The 26,406-nt window shown below is 46.8% G+C and overlaps 1 protein-coding gene across 5 annotated transcripts in view; it reads left to right on the forward strand.

Annotated features, from left to right (window-relative positions):
• tenm2 (teneurin transmembrane protein 2) overlaps nucleotides 1–26,406 on the forward strand; it is a 1,259,968-nt gene that overhangs the window by 1,107,075 nt on the left and 126,487 nt on the right. For all 5 annotated transcript variants that reach the window (XM_033029203.1, XM_033029204.1, XM_033029205.1 and 2 more), the window contains one exon: nucleotides 17,463–17,564. In XM_033029203.1, the coding sequence (XP_032885094.1) occupies nucleotides 17,463–17,564 (102 nt within the window). The remainder of the gene's footprint in view (nucleotides 1–17,462; nucleotides 17,565–26,406) is intronic.

Consider the following 26,406-nt stretch of genomic DNA (forward strand, 5'->3'; position numbering starts at 1 on the left):
CTCTCCCTCCGAACCCCATTCTCCTGCCTTCTCCCCATAACCCCTGACACCCGTACTAATCAAGAATCCATCAATCTCGGCCTTAAAATATCCATTATGTTGCCCTCCACAGCCTTCTGTGGCAATGAATTCCACAGATTCACCACCCTCTGACTGAAGAAATTCCTCCTCACCTCTTTGCTGCAGGAACGTCCTTCTAATCTGAGGCTGTGACCTCTGGTCCTAGAATCTGCCACCAGTGGAAACATCCCCGCCACATCCACTCTATCTAAGCCTTTCACTATTCTGTAAGTATCAATGAGGTGCCCCCTCATCCTTCTAAACTCCAGCGAGTGCAGGCCCAGTGCTCTTCATTTGTTAACCCACTCATTCCTGGGATCATTCTCGTCAACCTCCTCTGGACCCTCTCGAAAGCCAGCACATCCTTCCTCAGATATGGGGCCCAAACTTACTCACAGTACTCCAACTGCGGCCTGACCAGCCTTATAAAGCCTCAGCGTTACACTGTCAGTCTGAAGAACGGTCCTGACCTGAAACATGACGATCCATGTTCTCCAGAGATGCTGCCTGACCCACTGATTTACTCCAGTACTTTAGTATCCAACCTGATTCATATCCTCAATGTTGAAGGAAAACATATCATACGCCTTCTTTACCACTCTGTCTTCTTGTGTTGCCACCTTCAGGGAGCTATGGGCTTGGATCCCCAGATCCTTCTGTGAAAGGTCTTGCTATTAAACCTAAACCTCCCCTTACTCTCGGGACCCACAATGTCTCCCATCCTTTTCCCCACAGATGCTGCCTGACCCGCTGAGTTACTCCTGCACTCTGTGAAACGTCACCTATCCATGTTCTCCACAGATGCTGCCTGACCCGCTGAGTTACTCCTGCACTCTGTGAAACGTCACCTATCCATGTTCTCCACAGATGCTGCCTGACCCGCTGAGTTACTCCTGCACTCTGTGAAACGTCACCTATCCATGTTCTCCACAGATGCTGCCTGACCCGCTGAGTTACTCCAGCACACTGTGAAACGTCACCTATCCATGCTCTCCACAGATGCTGCCTGACCCGCTGAGTTACTCCAGCACTTTGTGCCCATCTTTGGCAGAAGCCAGCATCTGCAGTTCCTTGTTTCTACTTCAGGTCCTCCATTAGGGCGGCATGGTGGCGCAGCGGTAGAGTTGCTGCTTCACAGCGCCAGAGACACGGGTTCGATCCTGACTACGGGTGCTGTCTGTACGGAGTTCGTACATGCTATTCTACTGGTACTACGATACCGTTCTATGTTTGAAGCACTATTGCCTCAGAGTCAAAGGCTCTCGGTTCAACTTCTCCTCTAGGGATGTGAGCGCAGGTCTCTCTGTGGTGCTTCAGTGCAGTGTTGAGGCCGTACTGAACTGCTGGGGATGTTACCTTGCAGGTGAGTTACTATTACAGGCAAGTTGGCAACTTCTCTCTCACAGCGGAGTAAAGGACCAAGAGTCGAGAGTGTTTTATTGTTGTGTGTCCCAGATTCTTGCTTCCTTCGCTCATGTGTCGCTGGCTGTTGGCTTCTGTTGTCATCCAACATGTTGACATTGTCGCCCGTCGTGTCACAGAGTGCATCGCGTCATCGCTTCCAGGCATCGCCACCAGGAGGCTTCTGTCTTGCTTGCTGCAGCACAACAGAATATGTAAACATAATACATAACGGGAGATAAAAAAGTCCAGTGTGTGTATTACACACGCACGCATACTCAATAAATAATAAATATCGTGCAATAATATTAATAGTTCAGAGCTTATTACTTGTCGTGTTTAATAGCCCGATGGCTGTAGGGAAGAAGCTGTTCCTGAACCTGGACGTTATAGTTTTCAGGCTCCAGTACCTTCGTCCCGATGGCAGTGGTGAGATGAGTGTGTGGCAAGGGTGGTGTGGGTCTCTGATGATGTTGGCTGGAGGTCATGGCCTCAGAATTAAAGGACGTTCTTTTAGGAAGGAGATGAGGAGAAATTGCTTTAGTCAGAGGGTGGTGAATCTGTGGAACTCTTCTCCACAGAGGGCTGTGGAGGCCACAAGTCAGTGGCTATTTTTAAGGCAGAGATAGATAGATTCTTGATTAGTACGGGTGTCATTAGAGGTTATGGGGAGAAGGCAGGAGAATGGGGTTGGGAGGGAGAGATAGATCAGCCGTGATTGAATGGCAGAGTAGACTTGATGGGCCGAATGGTCTAATTCTAGCCCTATCACTTATGACCTTAGGACCTACATTTCCAAAATATTGGTTGTAAAACACGTTACACCAATGGGAGGAGTATGATGCTATGCAAATGCAAGTCTTTCTTTATTCATAGAGTGGTTAAAAGTTGATTAGATTAAACGCAGCAAGGTGGCGCAGCTGGTAGTGCTGCATCTTCGTAGCACCAGAGACCCAGGTTCGATCCTGACCTCGGGTGCTGCCTGTGTTGAGTTTGCATGTTCTCCCTGTGACCGCCTGGGTTTCCTCCGGGTGCTCTGGTTTCCTCCCACGCTCCAAAGACGTGCGGGTTTGTAGGTTAATCGGCCCCTAGTGTGGGAGAAAGTGGGATAACATAGAACTAGTGTGAACGGGTGATCGCTGGTCGGAGCGGACCTGTTTCCGTGCTGGGTCTCCAAACCAAACTAAGTTTGTGAACGGTACAAAGAAACCTTGAAGAAATAAAATCAACACATTTTAATTGCTAACTAAAAATAAAAGCATGTTAAGATCTAACTGCAGAAATTATTTAAATTAGGTCCTTTGATAAAATAATGAGCGGGGCTTAACATTGAGTGTGCTAATCACTCAAAGAATAACCTTGCTGGCAATAATTTCCAGCAGATAATGATTTATTCATTGCAGAACAGAAGGGTCGGGAACAGTGTGTGAAGAGGGGCAAGCGATGGAGAAAACGTGGAGGCTAGTATTGTCTACAAGTTATATTGGCCACCGAGCGTGTGACGTTGGGTCAAAAGTGGGGGAGACATCAAAGTGAGAAGGGCCTGGCCCTTGGGGAGTGCTTGGGTTAACAGAGCAAGGAGCATCAATTTCAACGCAGCCAAAGGAAGTTACACTTGCCCGGGGCATGAATGTCGGGAAGGATTTGCTCCTCTGGTTACTTGCTTTGAACTGCTTGATGTTCAGTCACATCAGAGACTGCTCAAGTGTTGAAGATCCTTCTAAACACTTCACCAATGTGTTCAACGGAATTCACAAATCCCATTACGGTGGCACAGCGGTAGAGTTTCTGCCTCACAGCGCCAGAGACCCGGGTTCGATCCCGACTGCGGGTGCTGCCTGCACGGAGTTTGTACATTCTCCCTGTAACCACGTGGGTTTTTTCTCCGGGTGCTCCGGTTTCCTTCCACGCTCCAAAGACGTGCGGGTTTGCAGGTTAATTGGCTTGGTATAATTGGAAATTGTCCCCAGTGTATGTAGGGTAGTGTTGGTGTGCGGGAGTCGCTGGTCGGCGTGGACTCGGTGGGCCGAAGGGCCTGTTTCCACGCTGTATCTTTAAACTAAACTAGCCTAATGATAAGGCAATAGATTCATGACTATCCCATAACATTGTGATGGAGAATTTAAAAAAAAGATTATCCAATGATCACTGAACCATTGATCCATATTCTAAGCTGCTGATTTAAAAACAAATGCCTTTTTTGGACACTATGTTAATCCTGAGTTTGAAGTTTGATGTTTGAATGGCGGGACTGTCATATGAGGAAAGATTGAAAAGACTAGGCTTGTATTCACTGGAGTTTAGAAGGATGAGGGGGGATCTTATAGAAACATATCAAATTATAAAAGGACTGGACAAGCTAGAGGCAGGAAAAATGTTCCCAATGTTGGGCGAGTCCAGAACCAGGGACTCTTAGAATAAAGGTGAAGCCATTTAAGACTGAGGTGAGAGAAAACTTTTTCACCCAGCGAGTTGTAAATTTGTGGAATTCCCTGCCACAGAGGGCAGTGGAGGCCAAGTCACTGGATGGATTTAAGAGAGAGTTAGTTAGAGCTCTAGGGGCTAGTGGAATCAAGGGATATGGGGAGAAGGCAGGAACGGGGTACTGATTGGGGATGATCAGCCATGATCACAAGGAATGGCGGTGCTGGCTCGAAGCGCCGAATGGCCTCCTCCTGCACCTATTTCCTATGTTTCTATGAATGGTAGAATAGATTTGTTAAATGCACAGAGACTTTTACCCAGAGTAGGGGAATCAAGGACAAGAGGACATAGGTTTAAGTTGAGAGGGAAAAGATTTAATAGGAACCTGAGGGGCAACTTCTTTCACACAGAGGGTGGTGGGTGTATTGTGTATAACATGGATAGGAAAGGTGAAGAGGGAAATGGGCCAAATGCGGACGAACGGGACTCGGGTAGATGGGCCATCATGGTACTGTTGGGCCGAAGGGCCTGTTCCCATGCTGTATGACTCTGTGAGGCTGAGAACTGGTATTGTACAGTGGAAACAATATGAGAACGCTAAGCTGATTATCAATATTGCAGGCATTCGGAGAAGTTGATTTCTCTTGGAAGGGATAAATGGTGCCGTTGGAAAAGTAGTTATTGAAAACATGACAGAAAAAACCCACTCCATGGGGTGCCTTAGTCAAACACATCAAGGTAGACTGTGGCAGCTTCTGGATGTGAAAATATGCTTTCAGATTCCTGGATTTAATATGAATTCAAATTACTGTATCTTTATCTTCGTAAATTTGCCTGTCTTCAATCTCAATGAAAAAAATGATTAGATAATTCGATTTAGAAAATATATGATCCTATGGGGGCGGGCACGGTGGTGCAGCGGTAGAGTTGGCGTCTCACAGCGCCAGAGACCCGGGTTCGATCCTGACTACGGGTGCTGTCAGTACGGGGTTTGTACGTTTAAGAATAAGGAGTAAGCCATTTAGGACGGAGACGAGGAAACACTTTTTCTCACAGAGAGTGGTGAGTCTGTGGAATTCTCCGCCTCAGAGGGCGGTGGAGGCAGGTTCTCTGGATACTTTCAAGAGAGAGCTAGATAGGGCTCTTAAAAATAGCGGAGTCAGAGGATATGGGGAGAAGGCAGGAACGGGGTACTGATTGGGGATGATCAGCCATGATCACGTTGAATGGCAGTGCTGGCTCGAAGGGCCGAATGGCCTACTCCTGCACTTATTGTCTATTGTCTGTTGTTCTCCCCGCGAGCTGCGTGGGTTTTCTCCGGGTGCTCCGGTTTCCTCCCACACTCTAAAGACGTGCAGGTTTGTAGGTTAATTGGCTTGTTATAATTGGAAATTGTCCCTAGTGTGTGTGTGTGTGTGTGTGTGTTAGGGTAGTGTTGGTGCATGGAGGTTACTGGTCAGCCTGGACTCGGTGGGCCGAAGGGCCTGTTTCTGTATCTCCAAACTAAGCTAAACTAAACGCATTCCCTCTCTCCCTCTCTCCCTCCCCCACCCAAGTCGCTCCAGCTTCTCGTTTTCACCCAACACAAAGCTAACAATATCCTGTTTCCTGTACCATCGTTACTTATTTTTTGCATATCTTTTAAATCGTTGTTCTCTATCTCTCCACATCACTGTCTAGATCTCTCGTTTCCCTTATCCCTTATGTCTGAAGAAGGGTCTCGACCCGAAACGTCACCCATTCCATTACAAGGTTAATTCCCAGGATGGCGGGACTGTCATATGCTGAGAGAGTGGAGCAGCTGGGCTTGTACACTCTGGAGTTTAGAAGGATAAGAAGGGACCTCATTGAAACATATAAGATTGTTAAGGGCTTGGACACGCTAGAGGCAGGAAACATGTTCCCAATGTTGGGGGAGTCCAGAACCAGGGGCCACAGTTTAAGAATAAGGAGTAAGCCATTTAGAACGGAGACGAGGAAACTTTTTCTCACAGAGAGTTGTGAGTCTGTGGAATTCTCTGCCTCAGAGGGCGGTGGAAGCAGGTTCTCTGGATGCTTTCAAGAGAGAGCGAGATAGGGCTCTTAAAGATAGCGGAGTCAGGGGATATGGGGAGAAGGCAGGAACGGGGTACTGATTGGGGATGATCAGCCATGATCACATTGAATGGCTGTGCTGGCTCGAAGGGCCGAATGGCCTCCTGCACCTATTGCCTATTGTCTATCTCTCCAGAGACGCTGCCTGTCCCGCTGAGTTACTCCTCACTCCTCCAGCATTTTGTGTCTCTCTTTGGTTTAAACTAAACTGAATGCTATTGTTTCATTCACTTGCCTTTCATCCTTTTTACTTTCATTCGTATTAATTAAGAAGTAATCAATGTGAGTTATACATCCCCTTAGACCTTAGTTAATGGCCGGCCCAGTTTTCAGTGATGCACTTTGTCTTTTACAAGACATTTGCAGTTGTCACTATTCATGTCGATTCTCTGTTTAAAATTTAATATTCAATACCAGCTAAAACAAGATGAATTGTCCAGCTGACAAGCCTTCGATCGATTGTTTTTTCCCCTTTGGGTTGAGAGCATGACAGGACCTGGCGTGGGGTGCGGTGAACTAATTTGAGAAACGCATTAATCACGATCCGATCAAACAGTCTTCGAGTGGTACAGCAATGAGGCAGGCCCTTCGGCCCAACCTTTCGATGCCGACCAGAATGGCCCCATCGAAGCTGGTCCAATTTGACGGCGGTTTGCCCCACATCTCTCAAAACCTTCCCTCTACATGTCCTTGTCCTCATGTCCAGTTTAAACCATGCTGAAATCTTTCACAAGACCGCCATACAAAAGCACGTAGAATTTGATAGGCACAATAAACAATAGATAATAGGTGCAGGAGTAGGCCATTCGGCCCTTCGAGCCAGCACTGCCATTCAATGTGATCATGGCTGATCATCCAACTTGCAGACATTGTTCTCAGCTCAGACTGCAATACTTGCTGTTAGGGATTCAAGGGGACAATTTTTTTAAATTGACAATAACATTTCAGGAGCAAGGAAGCCAATGCGTTTATGCGTCTGTAGTTCACTAGAGAAATAAGACAAAGGATTTGATGGATATCATTTGGTTTCTGAATATCTGGCTCGTGTTGTTACTACAGGGTGGAGAGAGCTATAACTGTGAGAGGAAAGAGACAGCAGTCTGAGTAGTTTAGTTTAGTTTAGAGATTCAGCACAGGAACATGTCCCTCAGCCCACCCAGTCCGCCTCGACCAGCGATCGCCATACAAAAGCACAAGTAGAATTTGATAGGCGCAATAGACAATAGACAATAGGTGCGGGAGCAGGCCATTCGGCCCATCGAGCCAGCACTGCCATTCACTGTGATCACGGCTGATCATCCCCAATCAGTACCCCGTTCCTGCCTTCTCCCCATATCCCCTGACTTTGCTATCTTTAAGAACCCTATCTAGCTCTCTCTTGAAAGTATCCAGAGAACCGGCCTCCACCGCCCTCTGAGGCAGAGAATTCCACAGACTCCCAACTCTCTGTGAGAAACAGTGTTTCCTCGTCTCCATTCTAAATGGCTTACCCCTTATTCTTAAACTGTGGCCCCTGGTTCTGGACTCCCCCAACATCGGGAACATGTTTCCTGCCTCTAGCGTGTCCAAACCCTTAACAATCTTATATGTTTCAATGAGATACCCTCTCATCCTTCTAAATTCCATCGTATACAAGCCCAGCCGCTCCATTCTCTCAGCATATGACAGTCCCGCCATCCCGGGAATTAACCTGGTGAACCTACGCTGCACTCGCTCAATAGCAAGAATGTCCTTCCTCAAATGAGGGGATCAAAACTGCACACAATACTCTGGGTGTGGTCTCACTCGCTCTGTACAACTGCAGAAGGACCTCTTTGCTCCTATACTCAACTCAGCAAAATGCTGGAGTAACTCTGCGGGACGGGCAGCATCTCTGGAGAGAAGGAATGGGCGATGTTTCGGGTCGAGACCCTTCTTCAGAGTCGCACGGCATGGAAACAGGCCCTTCGGCCCAACCTGCCCATGCTGGCCTACCTGCCCCATCTAAGCGACTCCCATTAGACTGCAACTGAAACTAATGATAATTTTCAAACCGATGATTAAAAGCTTGGTACATTTTTAGAAATGGCGTCATCGTAGCGTAGCGGTAGAGTTTCTGTCTCACTGCGCCAGAGACCCTGGTTCGATTCCGACCTCCGGCGCTGTCTGTACGGAGTTTGTCCGTTCTCCCTGTGACCGCGTGGGTCTTCTCTGGGTGCTCCGGTTCCTCCCACATTCCAAAGAAGGTAAAGCATTGGCTTTGGTAAAATTTTCCCCAGTTTATAGAATGTGAAGCTGGGATAACATGGAACTCGGTTGACCAGGTGATCGTTGGTCTACGTGGACTCGGTGCGCCAAAGGGCCTGTTTCAATGCTGTTTCTCGAAACTAAACTAAAGTATCCTTATGGAGGAGAAAGAGATAGAGAGGCAGAGAGGAATTGTGTTGGTCAGAGGCCAGCCAGCTGAAGCCAAGGGGTCCATGAGCAGTTCTGGGCCCCATATCTGAGGAAAGAAGTGCTGGCGTTGGAGAGGGTCCAGAGGAGGTTTTCGAGAATGATCCCAGGAATGATTGGGTTAACATATGATGAGCGTTTGTCGGCACTGGGCCAGTACTCGCTGGAGTTTAGAAGGATGAGGGGGTTCTTCAATTGAAACATACCGTATAGTGAAAGGCCTGGGCAGAGTGGATGTGGAGAGGATGTTTCCACTAGTGGGAGAGTCTAGGACCCGAGGGCGTTACAGGACGTTCTTTTAGAAAGGAGATGAGGAGAAATTTATTTAGTCAGAGGGCGGTGAATCTGTGGAATTCATTGCCACAGAAGGCTGTGGAGACCAAGTCAATAGATATTTGTGAGGTGGAGATAGATAGACTCTTGATTAGTACGGGTGTCAGGGGTTATGGGGAGAAGGCAGGAGAATGGGGTTGAGAGGGAAAGACAGATCAACAATGATTGAATGGCGGAGTAAACCTGATAGGCCGAATTTCCTAATTTTGGCTCCTAGAACATGACCTTATGAACATGGGGGAAGTAAGGAAGACGAGGGATGTGCAAGGCCCTGGAATTGGAGGAGCACAAGGACCCAGTAGCATTGTTGATGAGACGAGAGTGACCAGGTCATGACAAAAACATTGCTGGTCCAAAGTGAAACAAAATTCAAACACTTTTTAAAAAGATGAAATATCCAGGCCCTTTGCCAGTAAATCACAACATCTATATATTACTAAAACTCTCATCTTGTTTGTGATTCTGTGTGCGTGTATGCGTGCGTGCATGATCCTGGAACTACGGCAAAACAGTACATAATAACACTACAATTTTTGCACCACCTTACTCACAATTGTATTGCGGCATGGTGTATCAAATTTCGTTCAGATTGATGTTATATTTTACAAGTTATTCACATTTTAAATTTACAAAACCCCAATTTGAGAAAAATGTCTTCCCTCTGCACCGGCACTTACAATGGGATTGTATCCCTGCTCGCTACAATGTTGCTATCCCAGGACCCTGAGTCCTGCCAGCTCTTGCAAATGCAATTGCATTTGTTTTAAAGTTTAAAATGAGGGAGGGTGAACAAGGCGAAATGAGCAGACCCTGCACAGTTGGGGGCTATGGGTGAGTGGTGGAATATTGCTTTGGGGGAATGGGTTGCCTTGGGGGAACGGGTGAGTGGTGGAATATTACCTTGGGGAACAGGTTGCGTTGGGGGACCAGGCTTCCCATGAGGGGCTATGGGTGAGTGGTGGAATATTACGTTGGGGGAATGGGTTGCGTTGGGGGAACGTGTGAGTGGTGGAATATTGCCTTGGGGAACAGGTTGCGTTGGGGGACCAGGCTTCCAATGAGGGGCTATGGGTGAATGGTGGAATATTGCGTTGGGGGAATGGGTTGCGTTGGGGGACTAGGCCTCCCGTGTGACAGAGACCCAACGGGTCCCACTTGGTCGAGATGAATTATAAAATCATTTATAAATTATACTTAATTACTTATGAACGATTTATTTTAACAATCGGCCAGTTGCTGCTCATCAGTTGGTGCTAGATTGCGATGAAATGTTTTTAACGAATAAAATGTCTGAGGAAGGAACCATGAAGTTCAGCTGCGTTGCCACGATAGTCAGTTTCCGTAACCACTGCAGGTGCCATTTGTCAATGCCACATTTCTGTTTTCTATCCTTTTCTTTAAAGAAAAAGAAGCAGTTTGCATTTGTTGGCAGTGTAAGGATTTTAATGTTATCCCTTGTTCCGCGGTGGGGGAGGGGTCAATGGCAGGTTAATAACGTTGGTGCGATATGATCTACCAGAGGTCAGTGTCCTTGGGGGACAGCAGTTTCATTGCGACGCTCGCTATTCACTCCAGGGAGTTCTATCGTGTAAAATGGAGGGCAGCAAAGAGGAGCAGCAGACAGGCACAGTGGGGGGAAATAGGTATGCCGCAGGAAGGATCTATAAAGAACTTCATGCTACCCTTGTTCCCATGAGGAAACCAGGCCAGAAAAAAAATCACAAAGGTATTTAATTTGCACCAATATATCTGGCGAATGCTTTTAAGGTGAGATGGGAAAGATTTAGCAGGAACCCGAGGGGCCACTTTTTCACACAGTGGGTGTATGAAACGAGCTGCCAGAGGAGGTAGTTGAGGCTGGGGCTATCACAACATTTACAAGACACTTGGACAGGTACATGGATAAGATCGGTTAAGAGGGATTATGGCCAGGTGGGACTATCATGGAAGGTGGCATCTTGGTTAGCATGGGCAAGTTGGGCCGAAGGGCCTAATTCCGTGCTGCATAACTTGAAAACTCCAAATATAGTCATAGAGTGACACAGTGTGGAAACAGGCCCTTCGGCCCAACTTGCCCACACTGGACAACATGTCCCATCTACACTAGTCCCACCTGCCTGTGTTTGGCCCATATCCCTCTAAACCTGTCCTATCCATAACCTGTCCAAGTGTTTCTTAAAAGTTGACATAGTGACTGCTTTAAATGTTACATGAAAGTGCAAAGCAATTCCCATCGAATGTAAATCCTAAGTGATAGGAAAGATCCCAAGCCCACAAACTAAGAAGGTTTAGGTAAATATAATAACAATAATGTGAGACCCTTAAAGTCCGGTCATAAACCCTAATTATAAGCAGACCCGAGCGGTGTACACATATCATTTGAATGAAGCAGTTATTATACGATCAAGACTTTCTAGTAAGGAATGTAATTAGTTCATCAGAGTCTCATCATTGTCCCATAGCCCATGATTTTTTTTTCAGTGTGTTCCCTGACATAAAGATGGCAGCGTTAATTGTTCAGGAAGGAAGCAATGAATAAACATGGTGATATTGGCCAGTTAGAGGTACAGACACTAGGAGGGTGAACTGGGGTGAGGAGAGGAGAGGAGAGGAGAGGAGAGGAGAGGAGAGGAGAGGAGAGGAGAGGAGAGGAGAGAGAGGACGAAGAGAGGAGAGGAGAGGAGAGGAGAGGAGAGGAGAGGAAGAGGAGAGGAGAGGAGAGGAGAGGAGAGGAGAGGAGAGGAGAGGAGAGGAGAGGAGAGGAGAGGAGAGGAGAGGAGAGGAGAGGAGAGGAGAGGAGAGGGACGTCGGTTTTCACAGGAACTGCTCCAGTACATCGAGCGTGCGGGTCGACCAGACTTTAGACTGTGAATAATTGAGTCATAGAGTGATACAGCCTGGAAACAGGCCCTTCAGCCCAACTTGTCCACACCGGCCAACATGTCCCAGCTACACTAGTCCCACCTGCCTGCATTTGCTCCATACCTCTCCAAACCTGTCCTATCCATGTTCCTGTCTAACTGTCTCTTAAACGATGGGATAGTCCCAGCCTCAACTACCTCCTCTGGCAGCTTGTTCCATACATCCACCACCCTTTGTGTGAAAAAGTTTACCCCTCAGATTCCTATTAAATCTTTTCCCCTTCACCTTGACCCTATGTCCTCTGGTCCTCGATTCCCCTACTCTGCGCAAGAGACTCTGTGCATCTACCCGATCTATTCCTCTCATGATTTTATACACGTCTATAAGGTCTCCCCTCATCTTCCTGCGCTCCAGGGAATAGAGACCCAGCCGACTCAACCTCTCCCTATAGCTCACACCCTTTAGTCCTGGCAGCATCCTCGTATAGATGGCCTCAATAATGGCCAGCATGTGGATTACATGCAAAAATAATTTCAATGTGCTGTTGCGTATGTAACAGATAAAGCTCTGTTGAACTGTTGAACCATTTAAATTGTTTTTATAACCAAATATAATTTGATCAATTATTTACAATAATATGTACTGTACGAAATAAATCAAAACAAATCCCAGCACCATAATACAGGTCAAACAAATATACTAAATAAACTGGTATACAGATGTTGAATCGTTGGGCAAGAAGGGAAAAGCAAAGAACAGACTTCTGGACAAAATGTTTGCAATGGGGATGCATTGGAGTATTGTGTGCAGTTTTGGTCTCCAAATTTGAGGAAGGACATTCTTACTATTGAGGGAGTGCAGCGTAGGTTCACCAGATTAATTCCCGGGATGGCGGGACTGTCATATGCTGAGAGAATGGAGCGGCTGGGGTTGTACACTCTGGAGTTTAGAAGGATGAGAGGATACCTCATTGAAACATTTAAGATTATTAAGGGTTTGGAAACGCTAGAGGCAGGAAACATGTTCCTGATGTTGGGGGAGTCCAGAACCAGGGGCCACAGTTTAAGAATAAGGGGTAAGCCATTTAGAACGGAGATGAGGAAACACTTTTACTCACAGGGAGTTGTGAATCTGTGGAATTCTCTGCCTCAGAGGGCGGTGGAGGCGGGTTCTCTGGATGCTTTCAAGAGAGAGCTAGATAGGGCTCTTAAAGATAGCGGAGTCAGGGGATATGGGGAGAAGGCAGGAACGGGGTACTGATTGTGGATGAAATTCCAACCTCAAACATCTCCTAGGGCCTGTTTCCTCGTCGTATCTCTAAACTCTAAGGTCAGGTCGGGGGGGGGGGAGTTCCCCCCGCCATGGGTACCATGTAATCCCGTGCTACCTGCTCCATGGTCGGATAGTCGGCGACTAAACCGTCTCCCCCACCTGGGTTTGCCTGGTGAGGAGGGGGCTGTGGACTCCCAGCAGGACCAAAAACAAGACCTGTCAAGACCTGTCAAAGAGCCAACGGCCATCAACACTTCAGTAGAAGTTGCGATCACTGTCGTACAGTGCATTGTAAGGCACCCGTGCCCATTGATGGTTTCAAAGATGATGATGATGCTAGGGTCTACACCCTGCCTCCAATATGACACAAGGATAAGTTCTTATGTCATAGGAGCAGAATTAGGCCATTTGGCCCATCCAGTCTGCTCTCCCATTCAATCATGGCTGATCTACCTTTCCCTCTCAAACCTAAAGCCAAACATCCTTCCGATAAACCAGAACTTCAGGATCCCATGGAATCAATAAAGGGCCTGTCCCACTATACAAGTTTACCCAAGAGCTCTCCCGAGTTTAAAAAAAAAATCAAACTCGTGGTGAGTGCGTAGAATGTACGTAGCGGGTACGTCAGAGCTCGGGACGTCTCTTAGCGGCTCGTAATGCAATCGGCAGGTACTCGGGAAACGCAGTAAGCTCGTGAAGTTTTTTCAACATGTTGAAAAATGTCCACGAGAGCCCGAGTACCTACGAGCGGCCATTACCGTAATTCTCCGAGTTCGAATCAGGGGTAACTCGGGAGAACTCTTGAATTACCTCGTACAGTGGGACAGGCCCTTAAGCTACTTGTAAACTGGTCTGACTCTTATGTTAACTTACAGGAGGTCTAAGTGAATCTTTAATGACCCACTAAGCCGTAATTACTGCTGAACAAATAATGGGAAACAAAACTGTATGATTGCAAGTGAAAATTTCCTCACATAAATATTTCAGAATATTAGAGATTTTAATTGTTTATTTATGACCTGTCAACTCACTACATTACGGTAAGAAGCCTCTCGGCCCATCTAGTCCGTTCTGGCTCCCATAAACGCAATTTAACCAGTCATTCCCTCCCAAATTACCCCCTCTCTGACCCCTCTCATCCTGGCCACAAACTCTTTGAATCACTTCCCTCTGGAAGGCGACTCCGGACTGTCAAAGCTGCCACAGCCAGACATAAAAACAGCTTTTTTCCACGAGTAGTTGCTCTACTCAATAATCAGAAGTCTGTAGCCTCCTTGTGCTCTTGTGTTTTATTTCATTCTTCACGCGTTTAAATTACAATGTTTTATTTTTAATTGGCTACGGTATGTCGTGTTGTTAAATGCGAGCGGAGCACCCGGGCAAATTCCTTGTATGTGCACCAGGGCTAATCCCTTGACTCGGTGGGCCGAAGGGCCTGTTTCCGCGCTGTATCTCTAAACTGAACCAAACTGAAAGAGAAAACTGGAACCGGCGTTCTGCAGGCATTCAAGCACGCACTTGTGGAACCCGTCTGCGGGGCCCAGTGTGAATCTCTGCGCTAATTGTGAAGTATCTGGCCGAGAATGGAAATGAATGTTTGAAAGATTAATAAAACAAAGTGCTCAACGTATGTGCTCGGTGTGATCACTCAAGTACGGCAGAGATCACGGAGAATATTGTCTGTGGAAAGCAGCTGATTAAGACTGAAATGCTGTAAACTGTAAAACCAGGAAGATATTCTGCGCTTTACATTCATTGTCACGCGGCCACAGGGAGAAACTTTGCAGCGCGTCTTCTTGGAGGTTAGATCAGTTGGCGGAGTTGTGATGTGGTCAGTAGAAGGAACAGATTTGATCTGGAGTGTTTAAGAAGGAACTGCAGATGCTGGAAAATCGAAGGTACACAAAAAAAGCTGGAGAAACTCAGCGGGTGCAGCAGCATCTATGGAGCGAAGGAAATAGGCAACGTTTCGGGTTTCGGCCCGAAACGTTGCCTATTTCCTTCGCTCCATAGATTTGATCTGGATACTGTTATTATCCAGTTCTTTGCTCTGTCCTTAACTCGACATTTTCACGCAAATCCGACCAACATGTTGGAAATGAAAATGTCACATTGGCCAGTGATGTTTCTTAACTCGAAGTCTCTACCTCAAAAAGGCAGCCAACGTCATCAAAGACCCACACCATCCTGGCCACATACTCATCTCTTTTCGTTTCTTTTAAAATCTTTTTATTGTTTTTTTTCCAAAAAAAGCAAAAATAAAACATATAAAAAAGAGCAAAAAGAATAATGAAGAAAGACTGGATAGACTCGGCTTGTACTCGCTAGAATTTAGAAGATTCAGGGGGATCTTATAGAAACTTACAAAATTCTTAAGGGGTTGGACAGGAAGATTGTTCCCGATGTTGGGGAAGTCCAGAACAAGGGGTCACAGTTTAAGGATAAGGGGGAAATCTTGTAGGACTGAGATGAGATTCACATTTTTCACACAGAGAGTGGCGAATCTGTGGAATTCTCTGCCATAGACGGTAGTTGAGGCCAGTTCATTGGCTCAATTAAGAGGGAGTTAGATGTGGCCCTTGTGGCTAAAGGGATCAGGGGGTATGGAGAGAAGGCAGGTACGGGATACTGAGTTGGATGATCAGCCATGATCATATTGAATGGCGGTGCAGGCTCGAATGGCCGAATGGCCTACTCCTGCACCTATTTTCTATGTTTCTATAACAATGGTATTGATACATAGGGATCAGGATTACATTCATAACAGGTATAACCTAATATGGGACCAGTGTCAAAATACACAATGAATATAGACCTCCCGGTCTCTATGTAAATATAGTTAAATCTTTTAAAGAAAACTTATAAATGTTAAAAAAATAACACAAAGATAAAAAGAAAAAAGGAAAAAAAAACAAAAAACAAACCCCCCCTAAACTAAAGAAAGAAAAAAAGAGAAACATTGATAATAATAAAATAAGCCTAAAAATAAAATAGATTAAAAAATAAAGCAAAGCAAAACTGAATCTGAACACTCATCTCATCACTGCCATCGGGAAGAAGGTACAGGAGCCTGAAAACTGTAACATAGAAACATAGAAACATAGACAATAGGTGCAGGAGTAGGCCATTTGGCCCTTCGAGCCTGCACCGCCATTCAATATGATCATGGCTGATCATCCAACTCAGTATCCTGTACCTGCCTTCTCTCCATACCCCCTGATCCCTTTAGCCACAAGGGCCACATCTAACTCCCTCTTAAATATAGCCAATGAACTGTGGCCTCAACTACCTTCTGTGGCAGAGAATTCCACAGATTCACCACTCTCTGTGTAAAAAATGTTTTCCTCATCTCGGTCCTAAGATTTCCCCCTTATCCTTAAACTGTGACCCCTTGTTCTGGATTTCCCCAACATCGGGAACAATCTTCCTGCATCTAGCCTGTCCAACCCCTTAAGAATTTTGTAAGTTTCTATAAGATATCCCCTCAATCTTCTAAATTCCAGCGAAACATCCAGGTTCAGGAACAGCTACTTCCCCACAGCCATCAAGCTATTAAACACAACAACAAATAAGCTCTGAACTACAACAGACTATTATTATTATTATTATTATTATTATTATTATTATTACACTGTTATTGTTCTTTTTTTTCACACAGAGATTGGTGAATCTGTGGAATTCTCTGCCACAGAAGGTAGTTGAGGCCAGTTCATTGGCTATATTTAAGAGGGAGTTAGATGTGGCCCTTGTGGCTAAAGGGATCAGGGGGTATGGAGAGAAGGCAGGTACAGGATACTGAGTTGGATGATCAGCCATGATCATATTGAATGGTGGTGCAGGCTCGAAGGGCCGAATGGTCTACTCCTGCACCTATTTTCTATGTTTCTATGTTTTCTGAGTTTTTGTTATATTATTTATTATCTTTACATATTCTGTTGTGCTGCAGCAAACAAGAATGTTATTGTTCTATCTAGGACACATGACAATAAAACATTCTTTGTTTAAGAAGGAAATGCAGATGCTGGAAAATCGAAGGTACACAAAAATGCTGGAGAAACTCAGCGGGTGCAGCAGCATCTATGGAACGAAGGAAATAGGCAACGTTTCGGGCCAAAACCCTTCTTCAAACACCCTTGACACTTGGATGAGAGGACAAGTCTTATTTAGATTTTTACCAAGCCAATTTACCTACAAACCTGCACGTCTTTGGAGTGTGGGAGGAAACCAAAGATCTCGGAGAAAACCCACGCAGGTGAAGGGGAGAACGTACAAACTCCGTACAGACAGCAACTGTAGTCCGGATCGGACAATAGACAATAGACAATAGGTGCAGGAGTAAGCCATTCAGCCCTTCAAGCCAGCACCGCCATTCAATGTGATCATGGCAGTCTGAGGAAAACTCCTGACCCTAAACGTCACCTATCCATGTTCTCCACAGATGCTGCCTGACCCACTGAGTTACTCCAGCACTCTGGGTCCGTATTTCACACTGAATGAAAATGGCATTGAACATTTCAATGCAAAGATGGAAGATTCACTTCGGTAGAAATCTGTTGACTAACCTTTTTCTATGATATTGTCAGATTCTGTGCAGGAATGTCCACACAATTGCCATGGTAACGGAGAATGCGTGTCCGGAGTGTGTCACTGTTTTGCGGGATTCCATGGAGCTGACTGCTCAAAAGGTACCCTTTGATTCTTCCTGGTAAATTAAGGCCTTATGGCCTTGTCCCACGGTACGAGTTCATTCCAAGAGCTCTCCCGAGTTTAAAAAAAAAATCAAACTCGTGGTAAGCACGGAGAATGAACGTAGCGGGTACATCGGAGCTCTGGGACGTCACTTAGCGTCTCGTAACGCTAACGGCAGGTACTCGGGAAGACTCGCTAACGGAGGGTAAACACGGGAAGATTTTTCAACACGTTGAAAAATGTCCACGAGAGCCCCGAGTACCGACGAGTGGCCCTTACCGTAAACCTCCGAGTTCGAATCAGGGCAAACTCGGGAGAGCTCTTGGAATGGACTCGTACCGTGGGACAGGGCTATAAAGCATCCACTCCGCTGTGTATGTGTTGGATGCTGGTTTACACTGAAGGTAGACACTAGAATGCTGGAGTAACTCAGCGGGACAGGCAGCATCTCTGGAGAGATGGAATGGGTGGCATTTCGGGGTGAAGAAGAAGGATCTGGACCCGAAACGTCACCCAATCCTTCTCTCCAGAGATGCTGAGTTTCTCCACCATTTTGTGTCTGATCTCCTGCATATTCAATTCTAGACTGGTGAAGTGGAACCATATTTGAGAGAGGATGTTCGGTGATATTTATTTTCACTCTCCATTTTGGTTGTGGTAACTTCTCGTTGAAGTTGTGTAGAGCACATGATTGAACCTTCCCTGACAGACACTGCAAGCAAGAGAAATATTTCACCAATAAAATCCCTATTGATTGCATTGATCTGTTCAAAATTCCACGGTGAAAATGATAAGTTCTGACTTTCAGAAGTTCCAGGAGCAGAATTAATAATAATAATAATGGATGGGATTTATATAGCGCCTTTCTAATACTCAAGGCGCTTTACATTGCATTATTCATTCACTCCTCAGTCACACTCGGTGGTGGTAAGCTACTTCTGTAGCCACAGCTGCCCTGGGGCAGACTGACGGAAGCGTGGCTGCCAATCTGCGCCTACGGCCCTTCCGACCACCACCAATCACTCACACACATTTACACACATTAGGCCATTCGGCCCATCAAAAGTCTACTCTGCCATTCCATCATGGCTGACCTATCTCTCCAACTCAACCCCATTCTCCCGCCTTCTCCCCTAAACCTCTTGAGATGTTTCTCTCACTATCGATGATATTGATCTGTCTAAAGTTCCTTAGGGAGCTGAAGTCTCTTTTGGGATAGGGAAAGTCCATAGAGTTAGTTCGCGCAACAAAAGCTTTTCACTGTACCTCGCTACACGTGACAATAAACTCAACTCGAACTAGAACTCAAGGTAGACAAATATGCTGGAGAAACTCAGCGGGTGAGGCAGCATCTATGGAGCGAAGGAAATAGGCAACGTTTCGGGCCAAACCCCTTCAGGGAAATAGGCAACGTTTCGGGCCGAAACCCAGAAGGGTTTCGGCCCGAAACGTTGCCTATTTCCTTCCCTCCATAGATGCTGCCTCACCCGCTGAGTTTCTCCAGCATTTTTGTCTACCTTCGATTTTATCAGCATCTGCAGTTCGTTCTCAAACTAAAACTAAAACATAAGGTCATAAGTGATAGGAGCAGAATTAGGCCATTCGGCCCATCGGGTCTACTCCGCCATTCAAGCACGGCTGATCTATCTCTTTTCCTCCTAACCCCATCCTCCTGCCTTCTCCCCATAACCTCTGACACCCGTACTAATCAAGAACCTATCTATCTCTGCCTTAAAAATATCCATTGACTTGGCCTCCACAGCCGTCTGTAATGCAAGGTTAGGAGAAGAACTATTCACCAGAGATTCATTTCTATCTTTGCCGTCTGTTCCCTCTTTGTAGCCAGCGGTGAGGAGAGACATTTGAACTGATAGTTTTACTGTGAAATTCTATAGATGCTTCTAATCTATTCACCCAAATCTTGCCAAGCGATTGCAAAGTCTTTTGCACTGTATATGTGCCAACTCAAAAATTCTACATCAATTATAGAAACATAGACAAATAGGTGCAGGAGTAGGCCATTCGGCCCTTCGAATTATTAATTTCATGTTGCTTTTGTGTCGATTGATGTAATGATCATAATTTATATGTGGGAATAATATATTTAAATATATTTTTCTTTGCAATTTATAAAACTTCTGCCCTCCGAAAAATCAAGAATTAGGTTTGTCAAAATGTTTCTGTCTTTATAAAAGTGTAAATATTGGACTAACCAACTGCAGTGGAAAATTGTTGCTGATAGTTACTGAGTTACAAGGTGCACAAAAATGCTGGAGATACTCAGCGGGTGCAGCAGCATCTATGGAGCGAAGGAAATAGGTGACGTTTCGGGCCGAAACCCTTCTTCAGACTGAGTTACTGAGTTACAGTTTAGTTTATTGTTCAGCGTGTACCGAGGTACAGTGAAAAGCTTTTGTTGCATGCTATCCAGTCAGCAGAAAGACTGTACATGATTACAATCGAACCATTTACAGTGTATAGATTGTTCCCGATGTTGGGGGAGTCCAGAACCAGGGGCCACAGTTTAAGAATAAGGGGTAAGCCATTTAGAACGGAGACGAGGAAACACTTCTTCACACAGAGTGTTGTGAGTCTGTGGAATTCTCTGCCTCAGAGGGCGGTGGAGGCCGGTTCTCTGGATGCTTTCAAGAGAGAACTAGATAGGGCTCTTAAAAATAGCAGAGTCAGGGGATATGGGGAGAAGGCAGGAACGGGGTACAGAATGGGGATGATCAGCCATGATCACATTGAATGGCGGTGTTGGCTCGCAAGGCCAAATGGCCTCTACTGCACCTATTGTCTATTGACCTCATTGCCCCTCAATTAGGAAAGGAAATCATGTTGGCTACACTTTACACTTTCATTCATTGACCAGTGAGTTTTGTTGGACAATGGGTGAGTGAGGAATTTGGGGGGGGGGGGGCTGGATTGGTCTTGACAGAGATGTTAAATTCTTCAGCACTCCTTTCCAATGCCTGACACCCGCCAACAACCAATACCTTACTCCCCGTACAAAGAATGATTCCCTGGGTGCGGGGGCTAAATGGCCGACATTGTCCATTGTCCATTGGTGTGAGTCAAGAGAAGACACAAAGTGCTGGAGTAACCCAGGGGGTCAGGCAGCATCTGCGGAGAACATGGATACGCAATGCTTCGGGTCAGGACCTCTATTCAGACTGATTGTGGTGGGTATGGGGTTGGGGGGGGGTTATGTTTATACAGGTGAGGGGGTGAGAGTTGATTGGACAAAGGCCTGAGATGAAAAGACAAGGTGTGAGATAAGGATAAAAGAAGTGAAGCTGGAGGAAGGAATATAGGTGGAAGATAGGGGGGTGGGGAAGGGGAGAAATAGGTGCAAGGCCCAGATGGAACACAGAGAGGGGGCAGGGAGTGGAGGGGTGAGGAGAATATAAAAGGGTTGTTTGTTAGCCAGGTGGGACACAGGGAGGAATAGGGGGAAGGAAAAGTCATTCTTTCCAGTTTAGTTTAGATTAGTTTAGAGATACAGCACGGAAACAGGCCCTTCGGCCCACCAGGTCCGCACCGACCAGCGATCCCCGCACACTAACACTATCCTACACCCACCAGGGACGATTTTAACATTCAACAAGCCAATTAACCTACAAACCTGCACGTCTTTGGAGTGTGGGAGGAAACCAAAGATCTCGGAGAAAACCCACGGGGAGAACGTGCAAACTCCGTACAGACAGCACGCGCAGTCAGGATCCAACCCGGGTCTCTGGTGCTGTAAGGCAGCAACTCTACCGCTGCACCACTGTGGCCACCCATTAGGGGAAGTTGAGAGAGTGATGGGGAAGTAATTTCTGTTGTAAGGGAGCTGACCATTTTAGTTTCTTCCACAGCCCTGGATGTCGTGCCTTGCAGCAACTTAACCAGGCAGCGACTGGCCGAAAATAGTCCCCAAAACGGATGATTTTAATTCTATTTGTGGGCGGCACGTCGGTGCGATGGTAGAGTTGCTGCCTCACACTCACAGCGCCAGAGACCCGGGCTCGATCCTGATTACGGGCGCTGTCTGTACGTTCTCCCCGTGACCTGCGTGGGTTTTCTCCGGGTGCTCCGGTTTCCTCCCACACCCCAAAGACGTGCGGGCTTGTCGGTCAATTGGCTTCGGTAAATTGTCCCGAGCGTGTGTAGGATAGAGCTAGTGTACGGGGCGATCGCCGGTCGGCGCAGAATCAGAGGGCCTGTTCCCCGCGCTGTGTATCGCTGAAATCTAAAGTGTCGTGTCCGATCATTTGGCCCAAGACCCAAAGCTCAGATACTTTCCAATGAATAAATGCATTACTTTGAAAGAGGAAATATCGCCATTGTCTGCTGAAGTTGTTCCCAGCGCTGTGTACGAAACATCATTGTCTCAGATATTGGTTTTCGTGCTGAGTTGCTGTTTTATTAGTGTTGCGCGTACTTGATGGTTTATGGCTCTCTACTCATGGACAATTACATTTTTCTAAGTTTAAGCACAAGGGTAGGTTTTTCTTTTCGTATTATTTGCCTTAATATTATTTACGGTCAGGCATTTCCCATGTTGATGAGACCTACCTTGGCACCACTGTAGGGTAGACAAAAATGCTGGAGAAACTCAGCGGGAGAGGCAGCATCTATGGAGCGAAGGAATAGGCGACGTTTCGGGTCGAGACCCTTCTTCAGACTGATGTGGGGGTGGGGGGGGTGGGGGAGGGCGGGAAGAAGAAGAAGGAAGAGGGGGAGAGAGTGGGCTGAGGGAGAGCTGGGAAGGGGAGTGGAAGGTGGAATATGAAAGCGAAATATGACGTGCTGCTCCTCCAATTTGCGGTGGGACTCACTCTGGCCATGGAGGAGGCCCAGGACAGAAAGGTCAGATTCGGAATGGGAGGGGGAGTTGAAGTGCTGAGCCACCGGGAGATGAGGTCGGTTATCGCGGACCGAGCGGAGGTGTTGGGTGAAGCGATCGCCAAGCCTACGCTTGGTCTCATCGATGTAGAGCAGCTGACACCTAGAGCAGCGGATGCAATAGATGAGATTGGTGGAGGTGCAGGTGAACCTCTGATGCACCTGGAGAGACTGCTTGGGTCCTTGGATGGAGTCGGTGAGGGGGGGATACTTTCCATTGGCACAACTGTACCTCGCCTCCACTGAATCCCCCTCACATGCAGTTGTGTAGGTTCATTGGCTTCGATAAAGATCGTAAATTGTCCCCGTTGTGTAGGATAGTGCTAGTGTACGGGGATCACAGGTCAGCATGGACTCGGTGGGCCGAAGGTCCTGTTTCCACGCTGTATCTCTCAAGTAAACTAAATTAACTGCTTATGCTGGTTTACACAAAAAGACACAAAGTGCTGGAGTAACTCAGCGGGTCAGGCAACATCTCTGAAGAGCATGGATGGATGACGTTTAATTTCTGCACCCTTCTTCATTCTTAAGAAGGATACAAACCGAAAAGTCACCTACACTATCCATGTTCTCCAGAGATGCTGCCTGACCCGCTGAGTTACTCCAGCACTCTGTGAAACGTCACCTATCCATGTTCTCCAGAGATGCTGCCTGACCCGCTGAGTTACTCCAGCACTCTGTGAAACGTTGCCTATCCATGTTCTCCACAGATGCTGCCTGACCCGCTGAGTTACTCCAGCACTCTGTGAAATGTTGCCTATCCATGTTCTCCACAGATGCTGCCTGACCTGCTGAGTTACTCCAGCACTCTGTGAAATGTTGCCTATCCATGTTCTCCACAGATGCTGCCTGACCTGCTGAGTTACTCCAGCACTCTGTGAAATGTTGCCTATCCATGTTCTCCACAGATGCTGCCTGACCCGCTGAGTTACTCCAGCACTCTGTGTCCTTTTGAACACTTGGCCCACTGGGTTTTGCACAGACCATTAGCAGATGGAACAAAGAGAAAACAATTACATGGTGACACATCTTTGTAAATGAAAGAGTTGTCCTGACTGAAGTGTCACTGCAGTTCAGCTCAGTTCGAGGCGTATAAAATTATTATGCACATCAATCACGGGCAAAACCTCTGCGAAAAAAACCTGTTGCACAACTTCACTGAAAGTTTAATTAAACAGCTGTGTGTTTGAATCTGTTGATCTCCCCAGGGTCACCTGTCATGTCTTTAACTCACTTCAGCCTCCTTTGCTTCTGTTTAAGAAAAAATCCGATTTGCTATTCACAAAATCAATTATAATTCACAGCGGGTTAATGACAAGTTGTTGGGTTTAGCGCTTCCTTCTATGCACCACCCCCCCCACCCCCCCACCCCCACACCCCCCACCCCCCCGCCCAAGGTCCGTGAGGACAATCATCACTCACACCTGGGAGACCTCTCTTCCTTGTGTTTAGTTTAGTTTAGAGACCCAGCACGGAAACAGGCCCTTCGGCCCACCGGGTCCACGCCGACCAGCAATCCCCGCTCATTAAAGGGCCTGTCCCACTATCCGAGTTTACCCAAGAGCTCTCCCGATTTAAAAAAAAAAAAACTCGTGGTAAGCGCGTAGAATGTACGTAGCGGGTACGTCGGAGCTCGGGACGTCTCCTAACGCTAACGGCAGGTACTCGGGAAACGCGGTAAGCACGTGAAGACTCGTGAAGATTTTTCAACATGTTGAAAAATGTCCACGTGAGCCCCGAGTACCCACGAGCGGCCATTACCGTAATTCTCCGAGTTTGAATCAGGGCAAACTCGGGAGAACTCTTGAATTAGCTCGTACAGTGGGACAGGGCTATAACACTATCCTACACCCACGAGGGACAATTTTTACATTTACCAAGCCAATTAACCCACAAACCTGCATGTCTTTGGAGTGGCTGAGGAAACCGAAGATCTCAGAGAAAACCCGCGCAGGTCACGGGGAGAACGTGCAAACTCTGTACAGACAGCACCCGTAGTCGGGATTGAACCCGGGTCTCTGGCGCTGTGAGGTGGCAACTCTACCGTTGCCCCACCGTGCCGCCCTCCAGAACTTATGCTGGAGAAGCCTTTTTGATTGGTGCCTTTCGAGCCATACAGTCGTACAGCATGACATCAGGCCCTTCGGCCCAACACACCCATGCCGACAAACATCCCCTGTCTAAGCTAGTCCCAATTTCCTGCATGATGCAAGGATAGCCAAAGTAAAATGCTTTTCTTGATCAGTACGGGTGTCGGGGGTTATGGGGAGAAGGCAGGAGAATGGGGTTGAGAGGGAGAGATAGACCAGCCGTGATTGAATGGAAGAGCTGACTTGATGGGCCGAATGGCCTAATTCTGCTCTTATCACATAAACCTTTTGAGCTCAATGCTCAATATCGCGTGTGAAGAAAAAATGGGCCTCAACAAAGTCGCAGGTCAGTCCTCCACTTTGCCCACTGTCGTGGAGCAAGCTGAAGAGTAAAAATATAAAGACGCGAGCTAGGTGTGGCACAGGAGGGCAGGGAGATGGTCAATGGGTCATTCGTTCATTAGGGGTTGGCGCAGCGGCAGAATTGCTGCATTACAGCGCCAGAGACCCGGGTTCGATCCTGACTACGTGTGCTGTCTGTGCGGAGTTTGTACGCTCTCCCTCCAGTGACCGCGTGGGTTTTTCTCCGGGTGCTCCGGTTTCATCCCACACTCCAAAGATGTACAGGTATGTAGGTTAATTGGCTTCGGTAAAAATTGCAAATAGTCCCTAGTGTGTGTGGGATAGTACTAGTGAGCGGGGGGGATCGCTGGTCGGCGCGGGCTCGGTGGGCCGAAGGGCCAGTTCCCGCGCTGTATCTCTAAGTCTAAACTACGAATGTGGGCGTTGGGAGCTTGAGGGTTGGGTTTGGCAATTCATGTGGGTTCCTCTTAAGTTGTGCCATGCCCATATTAACAGTGCTTGGTACAACTTTACATTCGAGGTTAAAAGTGCCCAATTTAGACTAAAAACTGCCTTGAAAGGCAGACACGATATTTCCCCGCCCCCCTCCCCCCTGCACTGAAGTCCAATTAGGCACCCGGTCATTCGGCAAAAACCAAAAATCACCGGTGGAAATAGCCATCCGAAGCATCAAATCTAATGCAAATATATTGCTTATATTTTAGACATTAGACAATAGGTGCAGGAGTAGGCCAATGTGATCATGGCTGATCATCCCCAATCAGTACCCCGTTTTTGCCTTCTCCCCATATCCCCTGATTCCGCTATCTTTAAGAGCCCTATCTAGCTCTCTCTTGAAAGTATCCAGAGAACCGGCCTCCACCGCCCTATGAGGCAGAGACAAAGATTTTAGACAAAGAGTCCATTCGGAAATTGCAGCAAACACCGTTTGGTGGTAGAAGCTATCCGCTTATTTTTAGTAACACTTATTCCTAATAATTGCAACTTGGTGCTACATGTTCCGACGTCATTTCCATGGGAAAATAACTTTGAAGGTTGCATATTTCTTGCTGAAATATCGCCATGGAGCTTTGCAGGTCGGCGGACTTCACCCACACCACAGCAAGCAAGGCGAAGATTCACGTCTTCGGCAGCTTTGGAATGTGCCCTTTAAACAGAAAGAATTGATTCTTTTTCGCTGCAAATGAGCACTCACTCCAGATCGAAACAACGCATTGTAATTATATTGTCCTGCGCCTTTGAATTCAAAACGCTGTCACTCTCGGCCACGATCATTTCCCTCAAGTCTGACTGGAATTAGCATCGAATCACTTGGTGTGGTGGCACCTGCCATTCTCCGCCAGCCTGCATTTGGAATGAAGCGTAAACTTGGTGCCACAGATGAAATGGCCTGTGTTCTGACGCACAGGTTTTATTTCTAACCTCCTATCCCGCCATATTAACTAAACCCCCCCCCCCACACAATGCCGCCATCAACAACAAACAATAAGTT

The sequence above is a fragment of the Amblyraja radiata genome, chromosome 11, assembly GCF_010909765.2.
Source record: "Amblyraja radiata isolate CabotCenter1 chromosome 11, sAmbRad1.1.pri, whole genome shotgun sequence".
Taxonomy (NCBI): domain Eukaryota; kingdom Metazoa; phylum Chordata; class Chondrichthyes; order Rajiformes; family Rajidae; genus Amblyraja; species Amblyraja radiata.